The 24955-nt window shown below is 47.0% G+C and overlaps 2 protein-coding genes across 2 annotated transcripts in view; one reads left to right on the top strand and one right to left on the bottom strand.

Moving 5' to 3' along the window:
- The window catches only part of LOC142259267 (uncharacterized), a 43251-nt gene extending 19066 nt beyond the window's left edge, over positions 1-24185 (top strand). Inside the window, 2 exon segments of the mRNA XM_075331745.1 lie at positions 22456-22621; positions 22623-24185. Coding sequence (XP_075187860.1) covers positions 22456-22621; positions 22623-22901 — 445 coding nt within the window. The 3' untranslated portion in view covers positions 22902-24185.
- LOC142259266 (uncharacterized) overlaps positions 1-24955 on the bottom strand; it is a 343907-nt gene that overhangs the window by 247123 nt on the left and 71829 nt on the right. The window lies entirely within an intron of this gene.

Genomic DNA, 24955 nt, shown 5'->3' with positions numbered 1-24955 from the left:
TAAAAAAATTGTACGTAAGTGCAAAGTGGAGAAGCTCAAGGATGAAGAGGTTCAATTTGCCATCACGACTGCCCATCTCAAGAAAAAGGCGGACCGCCTTCAGACCATCAGAATGTGATATGCATGTGTAAAGGCTCTCCACATCAGCTGTTACAATCAAAATATCCTGATCCATAAAGATGCCGTCAATCCTCCTGAGGATGTCCGTCGTTTCACGGACATAAGAGGGCAAGGTTTCTACTAGAGATTTTAGATGATAATAAATTTACAAATTGGATCACACAAGCCGTCTATGCTGGACATAATAGGATGCCCCGGGGGATTAAGGGCATCTTTATGGATCTTAGGTAATAGGTAGAATGTAGGCACCTTTGGATATTTAGTGGAGAGCCCCTCCATCATTTTTTATCAATAATGCCGCTCTCACACGCCGCCTCCAGGATCCCCAGAAGGTCAATAGAAAACCGCTGCAAGGGGTTAGATGGCATGATGCCTCTCTGGACTATGGCAGCATTATCTTTCCAGCATTGTCTGTCTGGCTATGGATCCTGTTTGACTGGCGCCATGGATCTGCATATCTAATATCATACCTCTTTGGCCTCCTGATGAACCACATGTTTATTATGTGGGTAAACGCGTCGAGGTGGAGACTGTTGTAATTCTACCATGAATTTGATGGCTCACTCCTGCTATTATTAAAAAATAAGGGGACACTTGGAGAGCATCAGCATATACTTACCTGGACTTTCATGGACAGCAAACCTCCTACATTCCCTTACTATGTGGCGCTGCCTGAATAAACCGAAATATGGTTTCAAAGTTAAGTCCTGAGCTCCGATTTGATCCCTTATATGTGAACCTTATCCCTGTTGAATATCTATGCCTATCCTTCAAATGATATTGTACTATGTATATATGTGACCTGACGGTCAAATTTCTTGTATTATACACTACTGGTGTGATTTTTATATCTTAATATTGTTATTTGGGAATAACGTATATATTTTACAAGGGGTTAGATGGCAGCCTCATGTTGGTGTCCTTATCACGAAACGTCTGTAAAGCTTCTTTCTCGTAATTCTCCACTGCCCAGATCACTATATTGCCCCCCTTGTCAGCTGGTTTAATAACAATGTCATTATAATTGCTCAGTTCAGAAAGAGCAGATCTTTGTTTATGAGTTAGGTTATCACCTTGTCTCTTAACCGTGATTTGTTTAAACTTATCCACCATTAATCTAGTGAAGACCTCAACGGCAGGACAAAGGGACAAGGGGGGAAATCTAGTAGATCTGGGCAGTAGCGATTTTGGGAACACACCTGTAGAGACAGTGGACTGTTCAAGCAGAAGATCCTCAAGGGTCTGTAACGCCTCCCTCTCGGCCGGGCTATCCAAACCACTATTGTCTCGTTAATGATGAAGTTTTTTCAAAACTATCTTGCGTGCGAATAAATGTACACCTTTAATGCTGAAAAAAAGTCGAAATGATTAGTTTGTGAAAATGTTAGGCCCCTGGACAGCATGTCCAACTGGGCATCAGAGAGGGTGCGTGGAAAGGTTAATCACCTGTAGTTTGTTTTTGCTGTGTTTGTCATTCGATTTAGCTGATGTTTGCTTATTCCGGATAGACTTAACACGGGCCCCCACGCTTTGTTCAGACTCACATACTCCACTTGACATCCCAGAGGACGAACCGCCAACAGAAACCAATGAAGACATAGAAGCTGATTGGCCATAAGACAAAGTCTTGGCTCGATAGCCCAGACGTGATCTAGAATGCCACCTGTAGACCGTCGTATTGGTGTAATCTGACAGGTCCCTATTATATTTCTTTAATTTTAGGCCACTAATTTCCTTTTCTAACTTAGAAAGAAAGGCCTTGCTCAATCTCCGTTTCCATCCTGGTAATCCGCTCAACTGAGCAGTTATTTTTAATAGATTTTTTCCAACTCCTCCAATTCTGTCTCCATCATGGTTAAAGAGGCACTGTTGTGTTTGAGAACTGTGCTGGAGCAAATTACAAGGCCTTGCTAATGAGGACTTTTGATTGCACTAACTGGGAGTTTGCATAGGACCAGCCCTGGGGAAATACTGCCTTCATTACTTTAAGTGCACCAACGTACAGCAAGCGCGCCAACAACCGCTGCAACTGGGGCTCCAATTTGGGACTGTGTCATTTGTGAGGCTGCAGCTGTTAGTTGGTAGATAGTAATTAGTAGAGTTGAGCGCGGTTCGCGGTTCTCCAGTTCGCGGTTCGAGTGATTTTGGGGCTGTTCTAGATCGAACTAGAACTCGAGCTTTTTTGCTAAAATTCGATAGTTTTAGCAGGGCTTTTTACAGCTACAGTGTGCAGGAGCCATCGCTGGCAGCCTGCCACAAGCTGGTAACCAAGATAAACATCGGGTATCCAACCAAAGCGCTTTGGTTAGTAAGCCGATGTTTATCCTAGTTACGTGCAGGAAGCCCACACTTCCCCGCTCAGCTCGCTCCGCCCCCTCCTGCCCGCGGCATGTACACACGTACACACACACACACACACACACACACACACACACACTCTGCACACACACTCTGCACACATGGTCCCGCTCGGCTTACCTGCGGTGATGAAGTCCCGCCATCCCGACCTCAGCGCTGTCACTGTCCTCCATGGCCGCCGCTTGTCACATCACCTCTCGCTTCCGACCCGAGACTGACTAGCGGTGACGTCACGGGCCTCTCGCGATACTTGGCTGTGAAGGCGGCGGTCATTGAACTCAGTGACAGGTGCTGTCAGTGTGCTGGAGATCAGCGCAGGTAATGTACCTCGCTGACAGCAGCACTTGTCATGCCCTGCAGTGACCTGGGCTGACCCATTGATGTTAGCTCAGGTCACTGCATTGCTCTCCCAGCCAATGGGGAACATTCTGCTCTTCATTGACTGGGACAGTGTGGATCGTCATGGCAACCCCTTGGATTACACCAGACCTGGATTTATTTTTCTTTCTAATAAATTGGTTAAAGAGCGAATGTTTTGGGGAGTGTTTTTTCAAATAAAAATGTGTTTGTCGTCTATTTTTTTTATTACTGACTGGGTTGGTGATGTCGGGTATCTGATAGACGCCTGACCTCACCAACCCCAGAGCTTGATGCCAGGTGACATTACACATCTGGTATTAACCCCATATATTACCCCGTTTGCCACCGCACCAGGGCGCGGGATGAGCTGGGGCGAAGCACCAGGATTGGCGCATCTAATGGATGCGCCACTTCTGGGGCGGCTGCGGCCTGCTATTTTTAGGCTGGGGAAAGTCCAATAACCATGGACCTCCCTAGTCTGAGAATATCAGACCCCAGCTGTCTGCTTTACCTTGGCTGGTGATCCAATTTTGGGGGGACCCCTACGTGTTATTTTTTTTTATTATTTATTTAATTTAAAATAACAGCGTGGGGTGCCCTCAGTTTTGGATTACCAGCCAAGGTGAGGTTGCCAGCTGTGGTCTGCAGGCTGCAGCCGTCTGCTTTACCCTAGCTGGCTACAAAACTAGGGGGAACCCTACGTCATTATTTTTTTTTCCTTTTTTTGGCTAAATACAAAGCTAAGCACCCCTTAGTGCCACATGAAAGGCACCAAAGGGTGCAAAATTACAAAATGCAGGAGAGTGGGACATTATGTGTCTTTCTGCCATTATAATGACAGAAAAGACTGATCTGAAGTGCACAAGCACAGGAAAATCACCAGAGCGCTCTACGCTGTGAAAAGCAGTAGAAAATGGCACTGGAGTGAACATGTGACCGCCTCATGTAGGATGAAGCTATGGATCCTGGGTAAATTTATGCATTTACCCTCCTTCAGTTTTTTTTGCAGTACACAAAAAAACGGAAGGCACACGGATGACAAACAGATGACATACGGACGGTCTACGGAACGGAAACGGATGCCACACGGATGCACCCGTGAAAAAAAACGGACTGTTTTTTTGCAGACTGCAAAAATGGATCGGTCGTGTTAATGTAGCCTTATTCTGATCCACCGTTTATAAACAGCAGGCAGAAATAAGTGAATAGCGCCCCCCATCATCAGAGAATCTCCGGGGTTTCAGGGCTAGCTGAGACCCTGGAGATCATGATTCAGGACATTTTTTCCGGTCCCCGCTCACGTGATCACAGGTATACACCGTACACCGATGATCACGTTACAGTAAATGACAGCGCCGGTAAAAAATTATTTATCTCCCATCTGGCATGAACAAACATGATAAATCTCCTCCCCGGACCCCACCGGTCCCCCGGTGTCGCCAAAGTGCCCCCCCTGATGCCCTCCCAGAAATCCAAGATGGCCGCGCGCACAGCAGCGCGCCGGCCGCATTCACCCTACTCCTCTGATTTCTGTCGCATGTGCCATGACACATGCGACAGAAAACTCCTCCCCAGGCCCTGCCAGGTCACCCCCTATAACCCCACCGGTGTTCCCCGGTGTCCCACGGTACCTGTGCAGTGTTGATCCCCCGCGGCCCTCTCCTTCACAATAGACGCTGCCGCATGCACAGAGCGGCTGTCAGCTCAGCTTCCTGTGTTCAGACACAGTGAGTGGTGGTTATGCATCTGTAAGCTAAATGGGCGGCACAGTGGCTCAGTGGTTAGCACTGCAGTCTTGCAGCACTGAGGTCCTGGGTTCAATTCTCACCAAGGACACCATCTGCAAGAAGTTTGTATGTTCTCCCCGTGTTTGCGTGGGTTTCCTCCGGGTACTCCGGTTTCCTCCCACACTCCAAAGACATACAGCGCTATGGAATTAATAACGCTATATAAATGAATAAATTATTATTATTATTACTGCAATGCCCTGCTCATGAGGTAAGGAACATAATTGATCAGGAGAGCTATACTACATTTCCAAATGGAGGGATTTGCTTTTATAGTTGCCCTGCTGAATGACTACCAAACATGAGAGTCCGTTATACGCCACAAGAAAACACATCTAAATAGCGAGCTCTGTTGTTAAGTATTCATTCAGCTGGATAACTGGACTTAAAGGGGTATTCCATCTCCAAGATCCTATCCCCAATATATAGTAGGTGGAATAGCAATAATATCAGCAAATACCAATATTTGGAAATGTAAAATAGTTCTCCTGATTAGGCATGCCCTTACCTCATGAGCAGGGCATTGCAGCTTTGGTAGCAACTATTACGACATGGACTCTGCTGCTGTGGACCCGGGGAGAGTGAGTGCAGATTCATTGCACCCACACTCCTCACATGAAGGGTCTGCACTTGTTAGGACCAGGATGACGGGTAGGCCCAGGAGGTGGATCCACTGGACTGAGCACCCCACCGAGGGCAAGGTGCCCGGTAGCCGAAGCACTACGGGTAGCAGGACAGTCCGTTCAGAGGAGTGGGTGTAGAAGTCCCTGGGACCACGGAGTCTCTGAAGGTAGTCCGGGTGACGGAGCGCAGGTTCGGAGGCCGAGATGATGTCAGGCAGGGTCCGAAACCAGCGGAACGGGGAGGTCGGTCACCACACGGATCCAGGGATCGGAGACGGTAGGAACTGAGAAGATGGCGGACAGTCCGTTCGGGGTTCTGGAACCGTCAGGACCGGTTGGCGAGACAGGAGCGGCTCTACAAGAGAGATAGGTAAGTACGAGATAATGGCACAGGGAGACCTGACTCCTAGCTTAGCAAACACGAAGAACAGGCCCCGCCCACTTGGAAAGGAACCCCCTATATACCCTGCACCTGAATCTTCAATATCCTGTTGGAGGACTCTAGCCCTTTAAGAGAGGGTCAATGACCGCGCGCGCACCCTAATGCGCATGCGCGAGACCCGGGTGCCAGAAGCCAGAGCAGGGAGCGGTGCACAGGAGGCAGGAGCGCTCAGCATCGCAGATGGGCGCCGGGACCGGGGACCGGGTTGCCTGGAGGACGCAGGTGAGGGAGCATGGAGGCCGTGGAGCGGGGGACGCCTGGCAAAGGAGCCGGGGAGCGTGGCAGGGGAGCCGGGGAGTGTGGCAGGGGAGCCGGGGAGCGTGGCAGCGGAGCCGGGGAGCGTGACAGCACTCCTAGAAAATGGGGGATACGTTCCCTGAGTGTCTCCCCCTCATATTCTAGACGGTCCAGAGTCATCGTGGGACCCCTTTTATTTTTTTTCTTACAATAAATTGGTGAAAGAGGGAATGTTTTGGGGACTGTTTTTTCAAATAAATTTCTTTTGTCGATTTTTTTTTTGTTAGTACTGACAGTTTATGATGTTGGGTATCTAATAAACGCCATGATATCACAAACTGCTGGGCTTGATGTCAGGTGACCTTACAGCTAGTATCAACCCGATTTATTACCCCGTTTGCCACTGCACCAGGGCACGGGATGAGCTGGGGTGAAGCGCCAGGATTGGCGCATCTAGTGGATGCGCCACGTCTGGGGTGGCTGCGGCCTGCTATTTTTAGGCTGTGAAGGCCCAATAACTATGGACCTTCCCACCCTGAGAATACCAGACCACAGCTGTCCGCTTTACCTTGGCTGGTGATCCAATTTGGGGGGGACCCTACTTTTTTTGTGTAATTATTAATATTTATAAAATAATTATAAAAAAAAGAGCCTGGGGGGACCTCCACATTGGATCCCCAACCACGGTAAAGCTGCCAGCTGTGGTTTTCAGGCTACAGCCGTCTGCTTTACCCTAGCTGGCTATCTAAAATGGGGGGACCCAACGTCATTTTTTTTTTAACTATTTTTTAAATAGAAAAAATTAATGGGCTTCCCTGTATTTTGATTGACAACCAAGGTAACGGCAGGCAGATGGGGGTGGCAACCCATAGCTGTCTGCTTTATCTGCGCTGAGAATCAAAAATACCGCGGAGCGCTACGTCATTTTTTTTAAAGATTTATTTTTACAGCACTGTGATGTCCAGCAATCAAAATACAAAGAAGCCCATTTTGTTTTTAGTTATTTAAATAAATAATTAAAAAAAATATATATGGGCTCCCGCTGCATTTTTTGTATTGCTAGCTAAGGGTAATCCAAGCAGCTACTGGCTGCTAACCCCCACTGCTTGGTGTTACCTTCACTGGCAATGGAAAATCCAGGGAAGCATTTTTTATTTTTTTTGCCAAAAAACTACAAAAAAAGGACATGAGCTTCGCCATATTTTTGTATGCTAGCCAGGTATAGCAGGCAGGTGCTGGAAGAGTTGGATACAGCGCCAGAAGATGGCGCTTCTATGAAAGTGCCATTTTCTGAGGCGGCTGCAGACTGCAATTCGCAGCAGTGGGGCCCAGAAAGCTCAGGCCAACCTGTGCTGCGGATTCCAATCCCCAGCTGCCTAGTTGTACCTGACTGGACACAAAAATGGGGCGAAGCCTACGTCATTTGTTTTCTAAATATTTCATGAAATTCATGAAATAATAAAAAAAGGGCTTCCCTTTATTTTTGGTTCCCAGCCGGGTACAAATAGGCAACTGGGGGTTGGGGGCAGCCGTACCTGCCTGCTGTACCTGGCTAGCATACAAAAATATGGCGAAGCCCACATAATTTTTTCAGGGGGCAAAAAACTTCTGCATACAGTCCTGGATGGAGTATTCTGAGCCTTGTAGTTCTGCAGCTGCTGTCTGTCTGTATGGAGAAGAGCAGACAGCAGCTGCAGAACTACAAGGCTTAGCATACTCCATCCAGGACTGTATGCAGAAGTTTTTTGCCCACCAAAAAAAAACGACGTGAGCTTCGCTCCATTTTTGTGTCCAGCCGGGTACAACTAGGCAGCTGGGGATTGGAATCCACAGCACAGGTTAGCCCGAGGTTTCTGGGCGCCTCTGCTGCGAATTGCAGTCCGCAGCCGCCCCAGAAAATGGCGCTTTCATAGAAGCGCCATCATCTGGCGCTGTATCCAACTCTTCCAACAGCCCTGAAGCCGGGTGGCATGTTGGGTAATCAAGAGTTAATACTGGCTTTGTTTTACTAGCTAGTATTAAGCCAGAGATTCTTAATGTCAGGCACGTTTGACCCAGCCATTAAGAATCTCCAATAAAGGGTTAAAAGAAAGACACCACACAGAGAAAAAATACTTTAATAGAAATAAATACACAGACACATTAGAGACTCCATCTTTATTACCCCCTGTCAGCCCTCCACGATCCATGGTATTCTGTCTTTCTCGTTTAACAAATGCAGCTCTGCTCCATCACTGCTGAATGGGGGAAGACGCTGCTTCCCGTGCAGAAATCACTCCGTGATGGCTGCACGGAAAGCAGCTTGCAGCCTTCACGGAGTGGGAGATCAGTGCTGGTGGCTGCTGGCGGTGACAGACGCGTTACCATAGCAACAGGGCTCCGATCATGTGATGCCCGGAGCCGCGGTTAGCGGTGACGTCACCGCTAACTGCGTTGCTATGGCAATGGTGATCTCCGTTAATGACCGGCTGTGTCAGCCGGTCCCTAACGGAACGGGGAGTCGACCGTGTGCTACAGCATGTCGCTGGTACACGGCGATACACAAATGTGCACCGTGTACCGGAGAGATGCACTCGCAGGTCCTACATGACGCGTCATAGTCATGTGACCAGTCTGTAGCCAATGAGATAATAGCCACGTGACTGGTCACATGGCTATTTTGACGTCACGATAGGTCCTGCATCACTGCTGGCAGTGCTGGTCACCGGGAGGATTCAGCGATCATCGGATGCAATAGCGGCAGGAGACAGAGTGCAGGAGGGATCGCGGGGACCGGTAAGTGTTATGGCAATGTTTATTAACTGTATGTGTACATTTATAATGCATTTTTGTGTTTGTGATTGCCTCCCATTATAGCCTATTGGTTCGAGTTCGGTTCGTCGAACGTTCGACGAACCGAACTCGAACGGGACCTCCGTTTGGCGAACCTAGCTCGAGCCGAACCGCGACCGGTTCGCTCATCTCTAGTAATTAGTCAGCAGAGTGTGTGGTGTAGGTTAAAGAGGAAGCATTACCCCTAACCTTCAGGTCTATTGCAAAGAGCCCTTCCTTAGTTTTTGTAGAATACTGTATAACATTACCTGTTGTTCACTTTTATTTGCTTTTCCCCTGCAATTGCCAGTTTTTTATCGTCCTGCAAATAAACCTGTTAACCTGTTAAACCTGTTAAGATTTCTAACATCAGTTATTATTAGTGTGTACGGAGCGTGGGCAGAGGTTTCCCGAGTCGACCCCTAGCAGAAGACAAAGACCTTTCTGCATTTCCCTAGAGCTCCTAGCAAGATTCGGGTGGAGGCACTGCGTCATATCAAGGTGAGAACTACCGAACACCCTGCCGCAGCAGCAGATTAAGGCTGGGGCCACACGGGGATCTACTGCGATCCTCTCTCATGACACTCGGCTCGCGCTGGCAGCACAGCAAAGCCGAGTGTCATGCGTGTGTCCTGCGACTTAGGTCCGACCGTGTGAGCGGACCTCAGCTGCGGGGTCTGCCAAGCGCTGAGGAGGGGCGGGCAGGAGCTGCAGAGGGGAGGGAGGGATTTCTCTCCCTCTCTCCTCCTCTGTAGCCGGCTATTGCGAATCTTGCTCTGCACTTGTGGTACACCTGAATGGGTGCGAGAGAAAAGAGCCTCGCATTACAATCGCAGCATGCTGCGATTGTTTTCTCGGACCGATTAGGGCTGAGAAAATAATCGCTCATGTGCGCTGACACACAGGCTAAAATTGGTCCGAGTGGAATGCGATGTTTTATCGCACTCCACTCGCACCGCTTTTCTCGCCGTGTGGCTTAGGCCTAAAGGGGTGTTACATAAGAGTACCATAAAGGGAATATTCTGCAATGGCCGAGTCACTCACCAGATGTGAACCCCCTTGAGCTGCATTGCACATGCTTAATACAAAACTTAAGGTAGAAAGAAATACAAACAAGCAACAACTGAAGTCACTACAGTAAAGACGGCAAAACATCACAAAGGAGTGACTGTCTGTGGTCTCCAGTATCTCAGCTACTTGTCCCCGATCTTCTCAGACCTCTGCTACGTGTCTGTTTGCGGATTTCTGTGCCGCACTTTATGAGCCCCTGACATAACCTCCCCTCATCCAGCTCCATGACACCCAGCACAGCAGAGCCCTGCATACACTGAGGAGCTGACCATGTGACCCTGACTCCTCCCCTCCATGTGACATCATCACAGGTCCTGTAAGCACAGAGCAGCCATATATCTAGTGTGCGGCTCTGCAGGTGGAGGTAGGTGCAGGGTATTATATATCTAGTGTGCGGCTCTGCAGGTGGAGGTAGGTGCAGGGTATTATATATCTAGTGTGCGGCTCTGCAGGTGGAGGTAGGTGCAGGGTATTATATATCTAGTGTGCGGCTCTGCAGGTGGAGGTAGGTGCAGGGTATTATATATCTAGTGTGCGGCTCTGCAGGTGGAGGTAGGTGCAGGGTATTATATATCTAGTGTGCGGCTCTGCAGGTGGAGGTAGGTGCAGGGTATTATATATCTAGTGTGCGGCTCTGCAGGTGGAGGTAGGTGCAGGGTATTATATATCTAGTGTGCGGCTCTGCAGGTGGAGGTAGGTGCAGGGTATTATATATCTAGTGTGCGGCTCTGCAGGTGGAGGTAGGTGCAGGGTATTATATATCTAGTGTGCGGCTCTGCAGGTGGAGGTAGGTGCAGGGTATTATATATCTAGTGTGCGGCTCTGCAGGAGGAGGTAGGTGCAGGGTATTATATATCTAGTGTGCGGCTCTGCAGGTGGAGGTAGGTGCAGGGTATTATATATCTAGTGTGCGGCTCTGCAGGTGGAGGTAGGTGCAGGGTATTATATATCTAGTGTGCGGCTCTGCAGGAGGAGGTAGGTGCAGGGTATTATATATCTAGTGTGCGGCTCTGCAGGTGGAGGTAGGTGCAGGGTATTATATATCTAGTGTGCGGCTCTGCAGGTGGAGGTAGGTGCAGGGTATTATATATCTAGTGTGCGGCTCTGCAGGTGGAGGTAGGTGCAGGGTATTATATATCTAGTGTGCGGCTCTGCAGGTGGAGGTAGGTGCAGGGTATTATATATCTAGTGTGCGGCTCTGCAGGTGGAGGTAGGTGCAGGGTATTATATATCTAGTGTGCGGCTCTGCAGGTGGAGGTAGGTGCAGGGTATTATATATCTAGTGTGCGGCTCTGCAGGTGGAGGTAGGTGCAGGGTATTATATATCTAGTGTGCGGCTCTGCAGGAGGAGGTAGGTGCAGGGTATTATATATCTAGTGTGCGGCTCTGCAGGTGGAGGTAGGTGCAGGGTATTATCTATCTAGTGTGCGGCTCTGCAGGTGGAGGTAGGTGCAGGGTATTATCTATCTAGTGTGCGGCTCTGCAGGAGGAGGTAGGTGCAGGTTATTATATATCTAGTGTGCGGCTCTGCAGGAGGAGGTAGGTGCAGGGTATTATATATCTAGTGTGCGGCTCTGCAGGAGGAGGTAGGTGCAGGGTATTATATATCTAGTGTGCGGCTCTGCAGGTGGAGGTAGGTGCAGGGTATTATATATCTAGTGTGCGGCTCTGCAGGTGGAGGTAGGTGCAGGGTATTATATATCTAGTGTGCGGCTCTGCAGGTGGAGGTAGGTGCAGGGTATTATATATCTAGTGTGCGGCTCTGCAGGAGGAGGTAGGTGCAGGGTATTATATATCTAGTGTGCGGCTCTGCAGGTGGAGGTAGGTGCAGGGTATTATATATCTAGTGTGCGGCTCTGCAGGTGGAGGTAGGTGCAGGGTATTATATATCTAGTGTGCGGCTCTGCAGGTGGAGGTAGGTGCAGGGTATTATATATCTAGTGTGCGGCTCTGCAGGTGGAGGTAGGTGCAGGGTATTATATATCTAGTGTGCGGCTCTGCAGGTGGAGGTAGGTGCAGGGTATTATATATCTAGTGTGCGGCTCTGCAGGTGGAGGTAGGTGCAGGGTATTATATATCTAGTGTGCGGCTCTGCAGGTGGAGGTAGGTGCAGGGTATTATATATCTAGTGTGCGGCTCTGCAGGTGGAGGTAGGTGCAGGGTATTATATATCTAGTGTGCGGCTCTGCAGGTGGAGGTAGGTGCAGGGTATTATATATCTAGTGTGCGGCTCTGCAGGTGGAGGTAGGTGCAGGGTATTATATATCTAGTGTGCGGCTCTGCAGGTGGAGGTAGGTGCAGGGTATTATATATCTAGTGTGCGGCTCTGCAGGAGGAGGTAGGTGCAGGGTATTATATATCTAGTGTGCGGCTCTGCAGGTGGAGGTAGGTGCAGGGTATTATATATCTAGTGTGCGGCTCTGCAGGTGGAGGTAGGTGCAGGGTATTATATATCTAGTGTGCGGCTCTGCAGGAGGAGGTAGGTGCAGGGTATTATATATCTAGTGTGCGGCTCTGCAGGTGGAGGTAGGTGCAGGGTATTATATATCTAGTGTGCGGCTCTGCAGGTGGAGGTAGGTGCAGGGTATTATATATCTAGTGTGCGGCTCTGCAGGTGGAGGTAGGTGCAGGGTATTATATATCTAGTGTGCGGCTCTGCAGGTGGAGGTAGGTGCAGGGTATTATATATCTAGTGTGCGGCTCTGCAGGTGGAGGTAGGTGCAGGGTATTATATATCTAGTGTGCGGCTCTGCAGGTGGAGGTAGGTGCAGGGTATTATATATCTAGTGTGCGGCTCTGCAGGTGGAGGTAGGTGCAGGGTATTATATATCTAGTGTGCGGCTCTGCAGGAGGAGGTAGGTGCAGGGTATTATATATCTAGTGTGCGGCTCTGCAGGTGGAGGTAGGTGCAGGGTATTATCTATCTAGTGTGCGGCTCTGCAGGTGGAGGTAGGTGCAGGGTATTATCTATCTAGTGTGCGGCTCTGCAGGAGGAGGTAGGTGCAGGTTATTATATATCTAGTGTGCGGCTCTGCAGGAGGAGGTAGGTGCAGGGTATTATATATCTAGTGTGCGGCTCTGCAGGAGGAGGTAGGTGCAGGGTATTATATATCTAGTGTGCGGCTCTGCAGGTGGAGGTAGGTGCAGGGTATTATATATCTAGTGTGCGGCTCTGCAGGTGGAGGTAGGTGCAGGGTATTATATATCTAGTGTGCGGCTCTGCAGGTGGAGGTAGGTGCAGGGTATTATATATCTAGTGTGCGGCTCTGCAGGAGGAGGTAGGTGCAGGGTATTATATATCTAGTGTGCGGCTCTGCAGGTGGAGGTAGGTGCAGGGTATTATATATCTAGTGTGCGGCTCTGCAGGTGGAGGTAGGTGCAGGGTATTATATATCTAGTGTGCGGCTCTGCAGGTGGAGGTAGGTGCAGGGTATTATATATCTAGTGTGCGGCTCTGCAGGTGGAGGTAGGTGCAGGGTATTATATATCTAGTGTGCGGCTCTGCAGGTGGAGGTAGGTGCAGGGTATTATATATCTAGTGTGCGGCTCTGCAGGTGGAGGTAGGTGCAGGGTATTATATATCTAGTGTGCGGCTCTGCAGGTGGAGGTAGGTGCAGGGTATTATATATCTAGTGTGCGGCTCTGCAGGTGGAGGTAGGTGCAGGGTATTATATATCTAGTGTGCGGCTCTGCAGGAGGAGGTAGGTGCAGGGTATTATATATCTAGTGTGCGGCTCTGCAGGTGGAGGTAGGTGCAGGGTATTATATATCTAGTGTGCGGCTCTGCAGGTGGAGGTAGGTGCAGGGTATTATATATCTAGTGTGCGGCTCTGCAGGTGGAGGTAGGTGCAGGGTATTATATATCTAGTGTGCGGCTCTGCAGGTGGAGGTAGGTGCAGGGTATTATATATCTAGTGTGCGGCTCTGCAGGTGGAGGTAGGTGCAGGGTATTATATATCTAGTGTGCGGCTCTGCAGGTGGAGGTAGGTGCAGGGTATTATATATCTAGTGTGCGGCTCTGCAGGTGGAGGTAGGTGCAGGGTATTATATATCTAGTGTGCGGCTCTGCAGGAGGAGGTAGGTGCAGGGTATTATATATCTAGTGTGCGGCTCTGCAGGTGGAGGTAGGTGCAGGGTATTATATATCTAGTGTGCGGCTCTGCAGGTGGAGGTAGGTGCAGGGTATTATCTATCTAGTGTGCGGCTCTGCAGGAGGAGGTAGGTGCAGGTTATTATATATCTAGTGTGCGGCTCTGCAGGAGGAGGTAGGTGCAGGGTATTATATATCTAGTGTGCGGCTCTGCAGGAGGAGGTAGGTGCAGGGTATTATATATCTAGTGTGCGGCTCTGCAGGTGGAGGTAGGTGCAGGGTATTATATATCTAGTGTGCGGCTCTGCAGGTGGAGGTAGGTGCAGGGTATTATATATCTAGTGTGCGGCTCTGCAGGTGGAGGTAGGTGCAGGGTATTATATATCTAGTGTGCGGCTCTGCAGGAGGAGGTAGGTGCAGGGTATTATATATCTAGTGTGCGGCTCTGCAGGTGGAGGTAGGTGCAGGGTATTATATATCTAGTGTGCGGCTCTGCAGGTGGAGGTAGGTGCAGGGTATTATATATCTAGTGTGCGGCTCTGCAGGTGGAGGTAGGTGCAGGGTATTATATATCTAGTGTGCGGCTCTGCAGGTGGAGGTAGGTGCAGGGTATTATATATCTAGTGTGCGGCTCTGCAGGTGGAGGTAGGTGCAGGGTATTATATATCTAGTGTGCGGCTCTGCAGGTGGAGGTAGGTGCAGGGTATTATATATCTAGTGTGCGGCTCTGCAGGTGGAGGTAGGTGCAGGGTATTATATATCTAGTGTGCGGCTCTGCAGGTGGAGGTAGGTGCAGGGTATTATATATCTAGTGTGCGGCTCTGCAGGAGGAGGTAGGTGCAGGGTATTATATATCTAGTGTGCGGCTCTGCAGGTGGAGGTAGGTGCAGGGTATTATATATCTAGTGTGCGGCTCTGCAGGTGGAGGTAGGTGCAGGGTATTATCTATCTAGTGTGCGGCTCTGCAGGAGGAGGTAGGTGCAGGTTATTATATATCTAGTGTGCGGCTCTGCAGGAGGAGGTAGGTGCAGGGTATTATATATCTAGTGTGCGGCTCTGCAGGAGGAGGTAGGTGCAGGGTATTATATATCTAGTGTGCGGCTCTGCAGGTGGAGGTAGGTGCAGGGTATTATATATCTAGTGTGCGGCTCTGCAGGTGGAGGTAGGTGCAGGGTATTATATATCTAGTGTGCGGCTCTGCAGGAGGAGGTAGGTGCAGGGTATTATATATCTAGTGTGCGGCTCTGCAGGTGGAGGTAGGTGCAGGGTATTATATATCTAGTGTGCGGCTCTGCAGGTGGAGGTAGGTGCAGGGTATTATATATCTAGTGTGCGGCTCTGCAGGAGGAGGTAGGTGCAGGGTATTATATATCTAGTGTGCGGCTCTGCAGGTGGAGGTAGGTGCAGGGTATTATATATCTAGTGTGCGGCTCTGCAGGTGGAGGTAGGTGCAGGGTATTATATATCTAGTGTGCGGCTCTGCAGGTGGAGGTAGGTGCAGGGTATTATATATCTAGTGTGCGGCTCTGCAGGTGGAGGTAGGTGCAGGGTATTATATATCTAGTGTGCGGCTCTGCAGGTGGAGGTAGGTGCAGCGTATTATATATCTAGTGTGCGGCTCTGCAGGTGGAGGTAGGTGCAGGTTATTATATATCTAGTGTGCGGCTCTGCAGGTGGAGGTAGGTGCAGGGTATTATATATCTAGTGTGCGGCTCTGCAGGTGGAGGTAGGTGCAGGGTATTATATATCTAGTGTGCGGCTCTGCAGGTGGAGGTAGGTGCAGGGTATTATATATCTAGTGTGCGGCTCTGCAGGTGGAGGTAGGTGCAGGGTATTATATATCTAGTGTGCGGCTCTGCAGGTGGAGGTAGGTGCAGGGTATTATATATCTAGTGTGCGGCTCTGCAGGTGGAGGTAGGTGCAGGGTATTATATATCTAGTGTGCGGCTCTGCAGGTGGAGGTAGGTGCAGGGTCTCTATTATGTCCTCTCCTTCGTTCTCATGTTATTGTCTTTTCTTTTATGACGAGGCTGAAGTCGGTTTCTTATTTGGGTTTTTCCTGGGGTTTTTTTACAGGTTTTTATCAACAAAAATAAAAAATCCCAACAATAAAATCCAGTGCAGTGCGGAGCCCGGATGTGAATAACTTACAGGGAAGGGAATAAGTATTGGATCCCTCGCTGATTGTGTAAGTTTCCCACTGATAAAGACATGAACAGTTGATAATTTTAAGGGTTACTTAATTTTGTCAGTGAGTCATAGAAAATCCAAAATAAAATCCAGAAAATCACATTGTATAAATTCTATACATTTATTTGCATTTTGCAGAGAAAAATAATTATTTGATTTCTCTGGCAAACAAGGCTTAATACTTGGTGGCCGTCCCCTTGTTGGCAGCGCAGCAGTCAGATGTTCTTTGCAGTTGATGATGAGGTTTGATGTCAGGAGGAATTTTGCTCCACTTTTCTTTGCAGATCATCTCTAAATCAATTAAGATTTTAAGTCTGTTGCTTGGCAACTTGTAGCTTCATGTCCTCCATGGGTTTTCTATGGGATTAAGGTCTGGAGTCTGGCTGGGCCACTCCATGACCTTAATGTGCTTCTATTTATGCTTGGATTTTCCATTCAAAAACAAAATCACCTAAGGTTTGAATCTGAGGCACGATGTTATGTTTCATTATTAGAATGTGTTTATGCTGTTATACATTTTTATGTATTTTTATATTTGTATATACATACAATTTTTTAATTGTTGATTTTTTTAATCAACATATGTTGATTGTATGTTTTACTTTTTATTTTTTTCCCTTTGTTTGTATTGATAACATGTGTATTGTGTGTTTCTACTGATTAAGTCCACTCCATGCCTGATTGGCTGGAGTGGACTTATTATATAACTTAGGGTAAATTTTCCCATTGGGGTTGACAAAGAACACAGACCATGTTTGAAACGTGTTGCTGTTTCCATGTCTTTCTGGCCCCATTTCATTATATCTTGATATATGTCCATGTCCATTTTTTTTCTGTATTTTAAATGAATAAAGAATTGCTAAGTTTTTTAAAGACAATTCGGAAGCTGGATCTCTTCTTCTCAGGCCCCAAAGAAAATGGACACCCTCAAAAGAAAGCAGAACCCCCCCAGACCAGACCCCAAACAATTACAATTGGCACATACCGATGGTGGATGGGCTCTTACACAGAGATCTGCGTCACTGTTAGATCCCTCACCGTTACAGCTGCATCGCACCACACAGCTGTGTATACAGTGACAGAGAAGGCAGAGGCAGTAATAAACCATCTCTGCCTTATGTAGAGATGGACGGATTTATTTTCCGTTGCTACATGTTTGCGTATAGATGCACTGCTATGTAATGACATTGTAGAACATCACTGCAAAGTAGGAGTCAGATGATGTAAGCTCCAGGGAGGACTGGTAGGCCCAGAAGGTGAATCCACTGGACCGTGCACCCCACCGGAGGCCTGGGTACACGGTAGCTGGAGCACTAGCGTGGCCGAGACGGGGACAGCGTCCCACAGGGGACGGGTGGAACAAAGTCACTGGGGTCACGGAGTTCCTTAGGACAATACGGAATACTGGTACAGGTGCCGGGTAGTAATGGCAAGCAGTAGTACAGGTAACGGAACACGGCCAAGGGGACCTGGGCACCTAGCTTTCAAGACTAAGCTTCAAGACACGTTGATCAGGCCCCGCCCACATGGGAAGCCCAGTCTTATATACCCAGCGCAGCCCTATGTCATATCCTGCTTCAGGTGTGCTGGGCCTATAAGACCAGGAGAGTGGGCGCGGCCCGGTCCTAAACAGAAACATGTGGCTAAGACTCAGTGTCAGACTCATAAGACCAGGAGCAGGATACAGGAGAGCACGAGCGGGAGCGGCAGCCATGACCGGTGGACACGTGGACTGGATCAGTGGTTAAGGAGCGGTGCCGGGATGGTGCGACCGGATCAGTGGGTAAGGAGTGGTGCTGGGACACCGGGAGCGTGACAGATGACCCGGATGTTTAAAGTCTACGAGCTCCGAAACCAGTTAAGAATATCTAAACTTTTTTATTTACATCATTTTTCTAGTTTAAAAGTGAAATATAATGTGGGCACATTTTTCAATTGTGTTAATTTTCACTATTTTGCTGCCTTCATACAAGAAATGGGAGGTAAATTGTGTGTGTCACCCAGTGCACAGATCCGTACACCATCTGTCAGCTCTGTGACCCTCGTATAAGAGGGACCCCGCTACGGCCACACTTGTCTCCGTGATCTGATTTCTATACAAGCGCTCTCACTGTGCCGTATCACTAGAGTCTTCAGATGGGGAAACTGATTTGCAGGACCCCGATGCAGAGCGAAGGTCAGTAGTCCACGGGGGCTGAACAGGAGCCATGTGAGCATTTTCTTTTATTCTTAAAATAATTAACAGAAATAAATCGCACAGGCCCCATATGAATCAACGCCGGGCCCCTCTGCGTCCATTAGAAACAAGAATACATCAAATCCTAATTCCATTGCCCTGTTCTTAACTGAAAAACTCAGAAATGTTTAGTTTTTTCTCTTTCCTATTCTCCTTCTCTTATTCCGGGAGCAATTGTCCTTTTATTTTTCAATCCACATTGCTGTATGAAATTTTTTTTTTGAAGATGACTCATAGTTTTTCATTTTACCATAAAATGTACTGGAAATTAAGTAAAAATTCAAAGTACGGTGAAATGGTGAAAAAAAAAAAATAATTCAACCATTGTTTTTACTACATTCATTGTGTGCTGAAAGTGAGCGGTCAGCGTGATTCTCCAGGTCAGTGTGATTACAGCAATATCAGACTTGTATATTTTATTATTTAGCGGTGACTAGAGATGAGCGGATGTTTGGCTTCTGCTGATCCAGCTGAACTTTTGTAAAGATCGGTTCTGGACTTAGACTTAACCTGAACTTTATTTGAAGTCATTAATTGGGCAGGTCATGTCTCCACCCACATGCAGCCATAATCACATCACTTCCGGCAGATTGTGGATTTTTTCTATTTATTTTTTTGTTTGTGCACACTACATCCAATCACGTTGTTGTTACTCCCAGTGTGAGCCGATCAAACGCTGCAAGCGGCTCATACTGGGCTGAGCACCGAGCGTACCCAAGCACCGCGATCCTCGCGAGAGTGGTTTATATACGTAAAGCATCCGAACTCCGAACATGACTATTGTTTTCTGGGGTTCTGATTTTGTATCGCAACTTCAGGTTCGCTCATCTCCAGTGGTGAATAAAAATCACTTTTGTAAACTTGTAACTTGTTTTTTTTCTTGATGAGCCGACATTTTCATTGATACCATTCTGGATGCAATATGGGTAACTGATCACCTTTCATTGTATTTATATTGCTATAAAAATAATGTGCTACTTTTATCGGTTGGTTTCACTACTTACATAGCACGTTTCATATTGAAATTGTTTTTTCTACCCAAATGATATCTTACCTCCATTAATTTTACATATGGGTTCATCTCCTTCCCATTCAGGTCCTTATAATATCGGATCCTCTCAGTGATTTTATTCTGTTTTAAGAAAATTTTCTATCAAGGATGGATATGGACAGGGACAAGATGGCGGAGAGGATATTACACCTCACCCTAGAGATCCTCTTCCGGCTTACTGGAGAGGTGAGAGATTCTGATGACGTCACATTACATCATTCTTATCTATGGGAATAACAGATGGACAGAACTGGAGAGGTGAGGACTCTGGAAATGTCTGGAGTGAGATTTATTACTGTGTCTCTCCATAACCAGGATTACACAGTAGTGAAGAAGACCTCTAGTGAGCGCTGTCAGGCCCCTGTGTCTGAGGGATGGGGAAGACCCCTGAGCCCAATCACGGGGCCTCCACCTCACCCCCTGATACATGAGGACATCAATGGCCAGAAGATCCTAGAACTCCCCTACAAGATGATTGAGCTGCTGACTGGAGAGGTGACACTGCTGGGAATGCTGGGACATTATACAGTAACGCTATGAAGGGATCGGGGGTGACGGTATCATTGTATGTGTCAGGTTCCTATAGGGTGTCAGGACGTCACCGTCTATTTCTCCATGGAGGAGTGGGAGTATTTAGAAGGACACAAAGATCTGTACAAGGACGTCATGATGGAGGTTCCCCAGCCCCTCACATCACCAGGTAATAGACAGGACTAAATACACACGGCCTATAATTATCTGTATGTAAGGAATGAATTCAGTCCCTGTATGTGTCTCCTCCAGGTCTATCCAGTAAGAGGATAACACCAGAGAGATGTCCCCGTCCTCTTCTCCCACAGGACTGTAAACAAGAAGATCCCGATGTGCCTCAGGATGTGTTTCCTCCAGCTCTATCCAGTAAGAGCTATCTACTCATGTACTTTCTGCACTAATTTTGTGTTTACATTTTTAGACTTTTTGCTCTGGTTTTTCAGCTGTATTTTCTTTGCTTCTGCTTCTTCTGCTGTTTGTTTCTAGTGCCATCTCTATGTCATTATGAAGGCAACTCAAAGATCTGCAGAGGGTTCATGAATACCCTGTTTCCCTGAAAATATGATCTACCCCCAAAATAAGCCATAGCACGATTTTATGGGATTTGTGGAGAATACTTGAAATATAAGCCCTACTCCAAAAATAAGGCCTAGTTACAGTCAGGGCCAGTATTGGGAGGAGTCAAATTCACAATTTCTCAGGAACCCAACTCTCTTAAGGCTGCTTTACACCAGACAATCTATCGTGCGATAGATCGTGTCGGGGTCACGGTTTTTGTGACGCACATCCGGCATCGCTGGCGATGCCGGTCTGTGTGACACCTCCTAGCGATGCAGTATCGCTCACAAATCGTGAGTCGGGTACTGCTCGCTAGGTTCCATAATATCGTTTGATTTAGTTGACCATCGTTTCCGTGGTAGCACACGCCGCTCCGTGTGACACCACGGGAACGATGAGCAGCTCACCTGCCTCCCGCGGCCGCCGCCGGCTCTATGTGGAAGGAAGGAGGTGGGCGGGATGTTAACGTCCCGCTCATCTCCGCCCCTCCGCTTCTATTGGCCGGCGGCCGTGTGACGCCGCTGTGACGCCGAACGTCCCTCCCACTCCAGGAAGTGGACGTTCGCCGCCCACAGCGAGGTCGCACGAGAGGTAAGTATGTGTGACGGGGGTTACTAACTTTGTGCGACACGGGCAGCGATTTGCCCGTGACGCAAAAAGGCCGGGGGCGGGTACGATCGATTGTGAAATCGCACAATCGGTCGTACCGTGCAAAGCAGCCTTTAGGGTCCCCATCAGTTGTATTCTAAGGTTGATTGTTTAAGGACCTTTGATGATTGCAAAGTAGTTTGACATGATGGAACCAAAGGCCTCTTAATTACAGAAGTCTAAATGAACTGAACAGACAACAGGCTGGCATACAGGACTGGCATTAAGGGAAAGGAAGTGGAAACTGAGTAGTTTCACAGGGCCCCCATTCTCCTTTTATTTGTATGCCAATCATAGGACTGCTTAAGGACATGTTTGACAATGTCTTTCATCACATGTTGTAGAGGAGAAAGTATCATTTGCTCCCGTTCTGTATATGCTGGCTGGACTATTTCATTAATGCCAGTTATAGGTTACCTATACTGATCTGGTGAGATTTTGTGATCCAGACTTACAGGTGGTTGTTGTGCATTATTGCTGTGAACTGTTGTGGTGTTAACTCTTGTTGTCTTTTTGTTGCTACCTTCCTCCTCTTGCTTTTGTCCTTAGTCTGTCACTGTTTATTTCTATGAGTTTGCAATTTGTCCCATCTGTCTTAATCTGTGTTTCCATCATACTCCTGTCCCTTTCTTCCCAAGGGGATCACAGAATAAATCTGATCAGGAAGACAGTAATGCACGGGACTCCGGCATCTCCATCTTCAGGGGTAATCCAGAGGTTAGGAATACCTTAGGGTCCCCTAGTGTGAGGGACAGTATAGGAGCCCCCTGTCCCTCATTATCCTGCAATCACATTGTGACAATCCATCAGATTATTTACTGTAACACATTCCAGAGAACTGGTGCTAGGATTGGGAGATCCGAAGTAACGAAGATGTAATTCTTAGATGTCAAAATTAGATAGCAGATTCAGAATACATTTTTTTCCTAATTTAATTTCTTATATTATGGTTTAAAAAAAATAAATGTATTTTCAAGATATCATTATAAAATAATAACATTGTGTTTATTTTTAGCAGATGACTCTATTGGGAGTTCGGATGTAAATCTGATATCTTCAGAATTTAAAACAGATGATCAAAGTATAACACATGATACATATAAAGGGCATGCTGTTGTCCCAGATATACCTCCAGTCCTTTCTCGGAAAGCTTTAACAACTGATCTTTTCAAACCAGTCCAAAATTCCGATTTTTCACAGAATTGTAAGCAAAATGAAAGTTACAGAAGGGATGTGGAACATGAAACAGCTCCCACAAGGGAGAAGCCATTTTCATGTTCAGAGTGTGGGAAATGTTTTATTCGGAAATCTGAATTTGTTGAGCATCAAATATCTCGAAAAGGGAGAAGCCATTTTCATGTTCAGAGTGTGGGAAATGTTTTATTCGGAAATCTGAATTTGTTGAGCATCAAAGATCTCACACAGGGGAGAAAACATTTTCATGTTCAGAGTGTGGGAAATGTTTTATTCGGAAATCAAATCTTGTTTGGCATCAAATATTTCACACAGGGGGAAAAGCCATTTTCATGTTCAGAGTGTGGGAAATGTTTTATTCAGAAATCAGACCTTGTTAGACATCAGAAAATTCACACAGGGGAGAAGCCATATTCATGTTCAGAGTGTGGGAAATGTTTTATTCGGAAATCAAATCTTGTTGACCATGGAGAACTTCACACAGGGGATAAACCATTTTTATGTTCTGAATGTGGAAAATGTTATTTTCAGAAATCAGAACTCGTTAAACATCTGAAGAAGCCGCACAGGGAAGGAACTTTTTTCATGTTGTGAATATTTGAAATGTTTAACTGGTAAATCAAGTCTTGTCGACCATGAGAAAACACACACAGTAGAGGAGCCATTCTTGCCTTTGAAATCTGGCAAATGTTTTTATCATTAATCAGGTCCTCTTGTCAGATGAGTCACATGGGAGAAGCCATCATGATGTATCGTGAGTCAAAGGTTTTTATCCAAAAATTAATTGCTCAAGTAAGAATTGGTCATGGAAAGCACCATTTTCTTTTTTTAAACTTACTGTATTATTATGACCATAAGAGACACCTAGCTTTTAGAGAAGGAAAATAGGAAAAAGATTTGAAGCAAAAAATGTAGTCATGATACACTGTTATGTGGGGGGGGATCTGCTGCTGTCACTTTTATAGTGATAATATCCCCCAATTCTGTACTAATGTCCCCCATCCTGGGCCCTTTCCAGTTATATGTGTCGATCATGCTGGTGTATATGTCTTTCATCCTGGTATATATATTCCCCATCTTTGTCCCATCATGGTAAATATAGCTTGCATCCTGGTATATATGGCCCTCATCCTTGGCTCATCCTAGTATATATGGTCCTCATCCTGGTATATATAACCCTCATCCTGGTATATATGGCTCTCATCCTGGTACACAATCTTCATCCTGGGCCCTTTCTGGAATATATAGCCCTTATCCTGGTATATATGGAATATATAATCCCCATCTTGGTATTTACAGGTGAAAATGGGCCCCCTTACCTCTTGGGCCGCATGTTCCACCAATGATATGTCTTTCCCTGCCATTATCCTGGTATATATGTCCCTCATCATACTGCAGACATAAAAAATGGTTATACACACCATCCCTCTGCTCCACCAGTGTGTGGTGTTGTCTTTGATCCTGGCAAGTGAATTCAGTGTGTAAGTGACGCATTGCATGACGTCACTGCCATGCACCTGCAGTTACATGCGGACATCAGCTGCCGGAATATTCACTGCTCCCATACACCCGAGATTATGGGCTTGTGAAGCAGTGACTATTCATTCTCTATTAGAGATCATCCAGCCGCAGCAGTAAGTTGGCAGCTGGGTGATCATGTGTGCCCATCATTAAAGAGAAGGAATAGTCACTGCTCCCCACACCCATAATTTCTCCCACTCCTCAATGGCAGCTTCAGTGCCTAGAGGTAGATGGCATTATGAGAGTGAGCAGCAGTGAATATTCACTTTCGTTATAAGTGGGCACAGTGTTAGCCCTGACTCTGGTTCCTGCCTCCTGTGACCCACTTGTCCACTGCCACCCCTCCAGCAGGAGCACTCGGACTATGAGACAACCCCCCCCCCCCCTTTTCCTACACATTTTTTTTGGGGGGGAGGGGGGAGAATGTGTCTTACAGTCTGAAAAATATTATAATTGGTTAATAGTAAAAGTAAAAAAGTACAATATTCAAAATCACATATCATAAAAGGGCACAAATTGTTGTGAATCTGTCTGACCGTTTCAGGCACCACCCTCTTTCACTAAACTTTTCTGACAATTTTTAGAAGTGTCCCTAATGTCCCCCGAAAGAAACTTCCAGGTTGTGAGATCCCAGAGCCCTCAGCAATCACTCTCACAGTAAAAGAGTGAGCTCTACGACCCCAGCTCTGCGGCATCCTTCTTAAGCAGTTCAGTAAAATCTTAAAGTATGTGACCGCGCTGGATTAGTTGAGAGCAATGTCTCGTGCTTAGAGCAGCCGCAGAGATTTGTGGGATCCCGCTCTGCACACTGAGATCCCACAAAATGGAAATTCAGGCTTAACTCAGGCTTAACTCTGCTAGTAGTTCACTTCGAGAGCCTTTAGGAACATTTGTGAAAGGTTTTGATACTGGATTATATTTAGATTATTCACTAATCTCAGGTTGCCCACTGCTTTATTTACTAAAAAGCGCAGCCCCAGATTGGAGATAGGAACTCTGAAGTATATCACATTGTATATAATTGCATTTCAAAACTTGTTTTGTTAATAAATGCTTGTAAATATATATTTTTCATGCCTACCTAGAAGGTCGACAGCAGCTGGGGGAGCAGGATGTCTCCAAACTTT

This window comes from Anomaloglossus baeobatrachus (genome assembly GCF_048569485.1).
Source record: "Anomaloglossus baeobatrachus isolate aAnoBae1 chromosome 5 unlocalized genomic scaffold, aAnoBae1.hap1 SUPER_5_unloc_5, whole genome shotgun sequence".
NCBI lineage: Eukaryota > Metazoa > Chordata > Amphibia > Anura > Aromobatidae > Anomaloglossus > Anomaloglossus baeobatrachus.
Note: the sequence above shows the minus strand (reverse complement) of the source record. Positions and strands in the feature narration are given on the sequence as shown.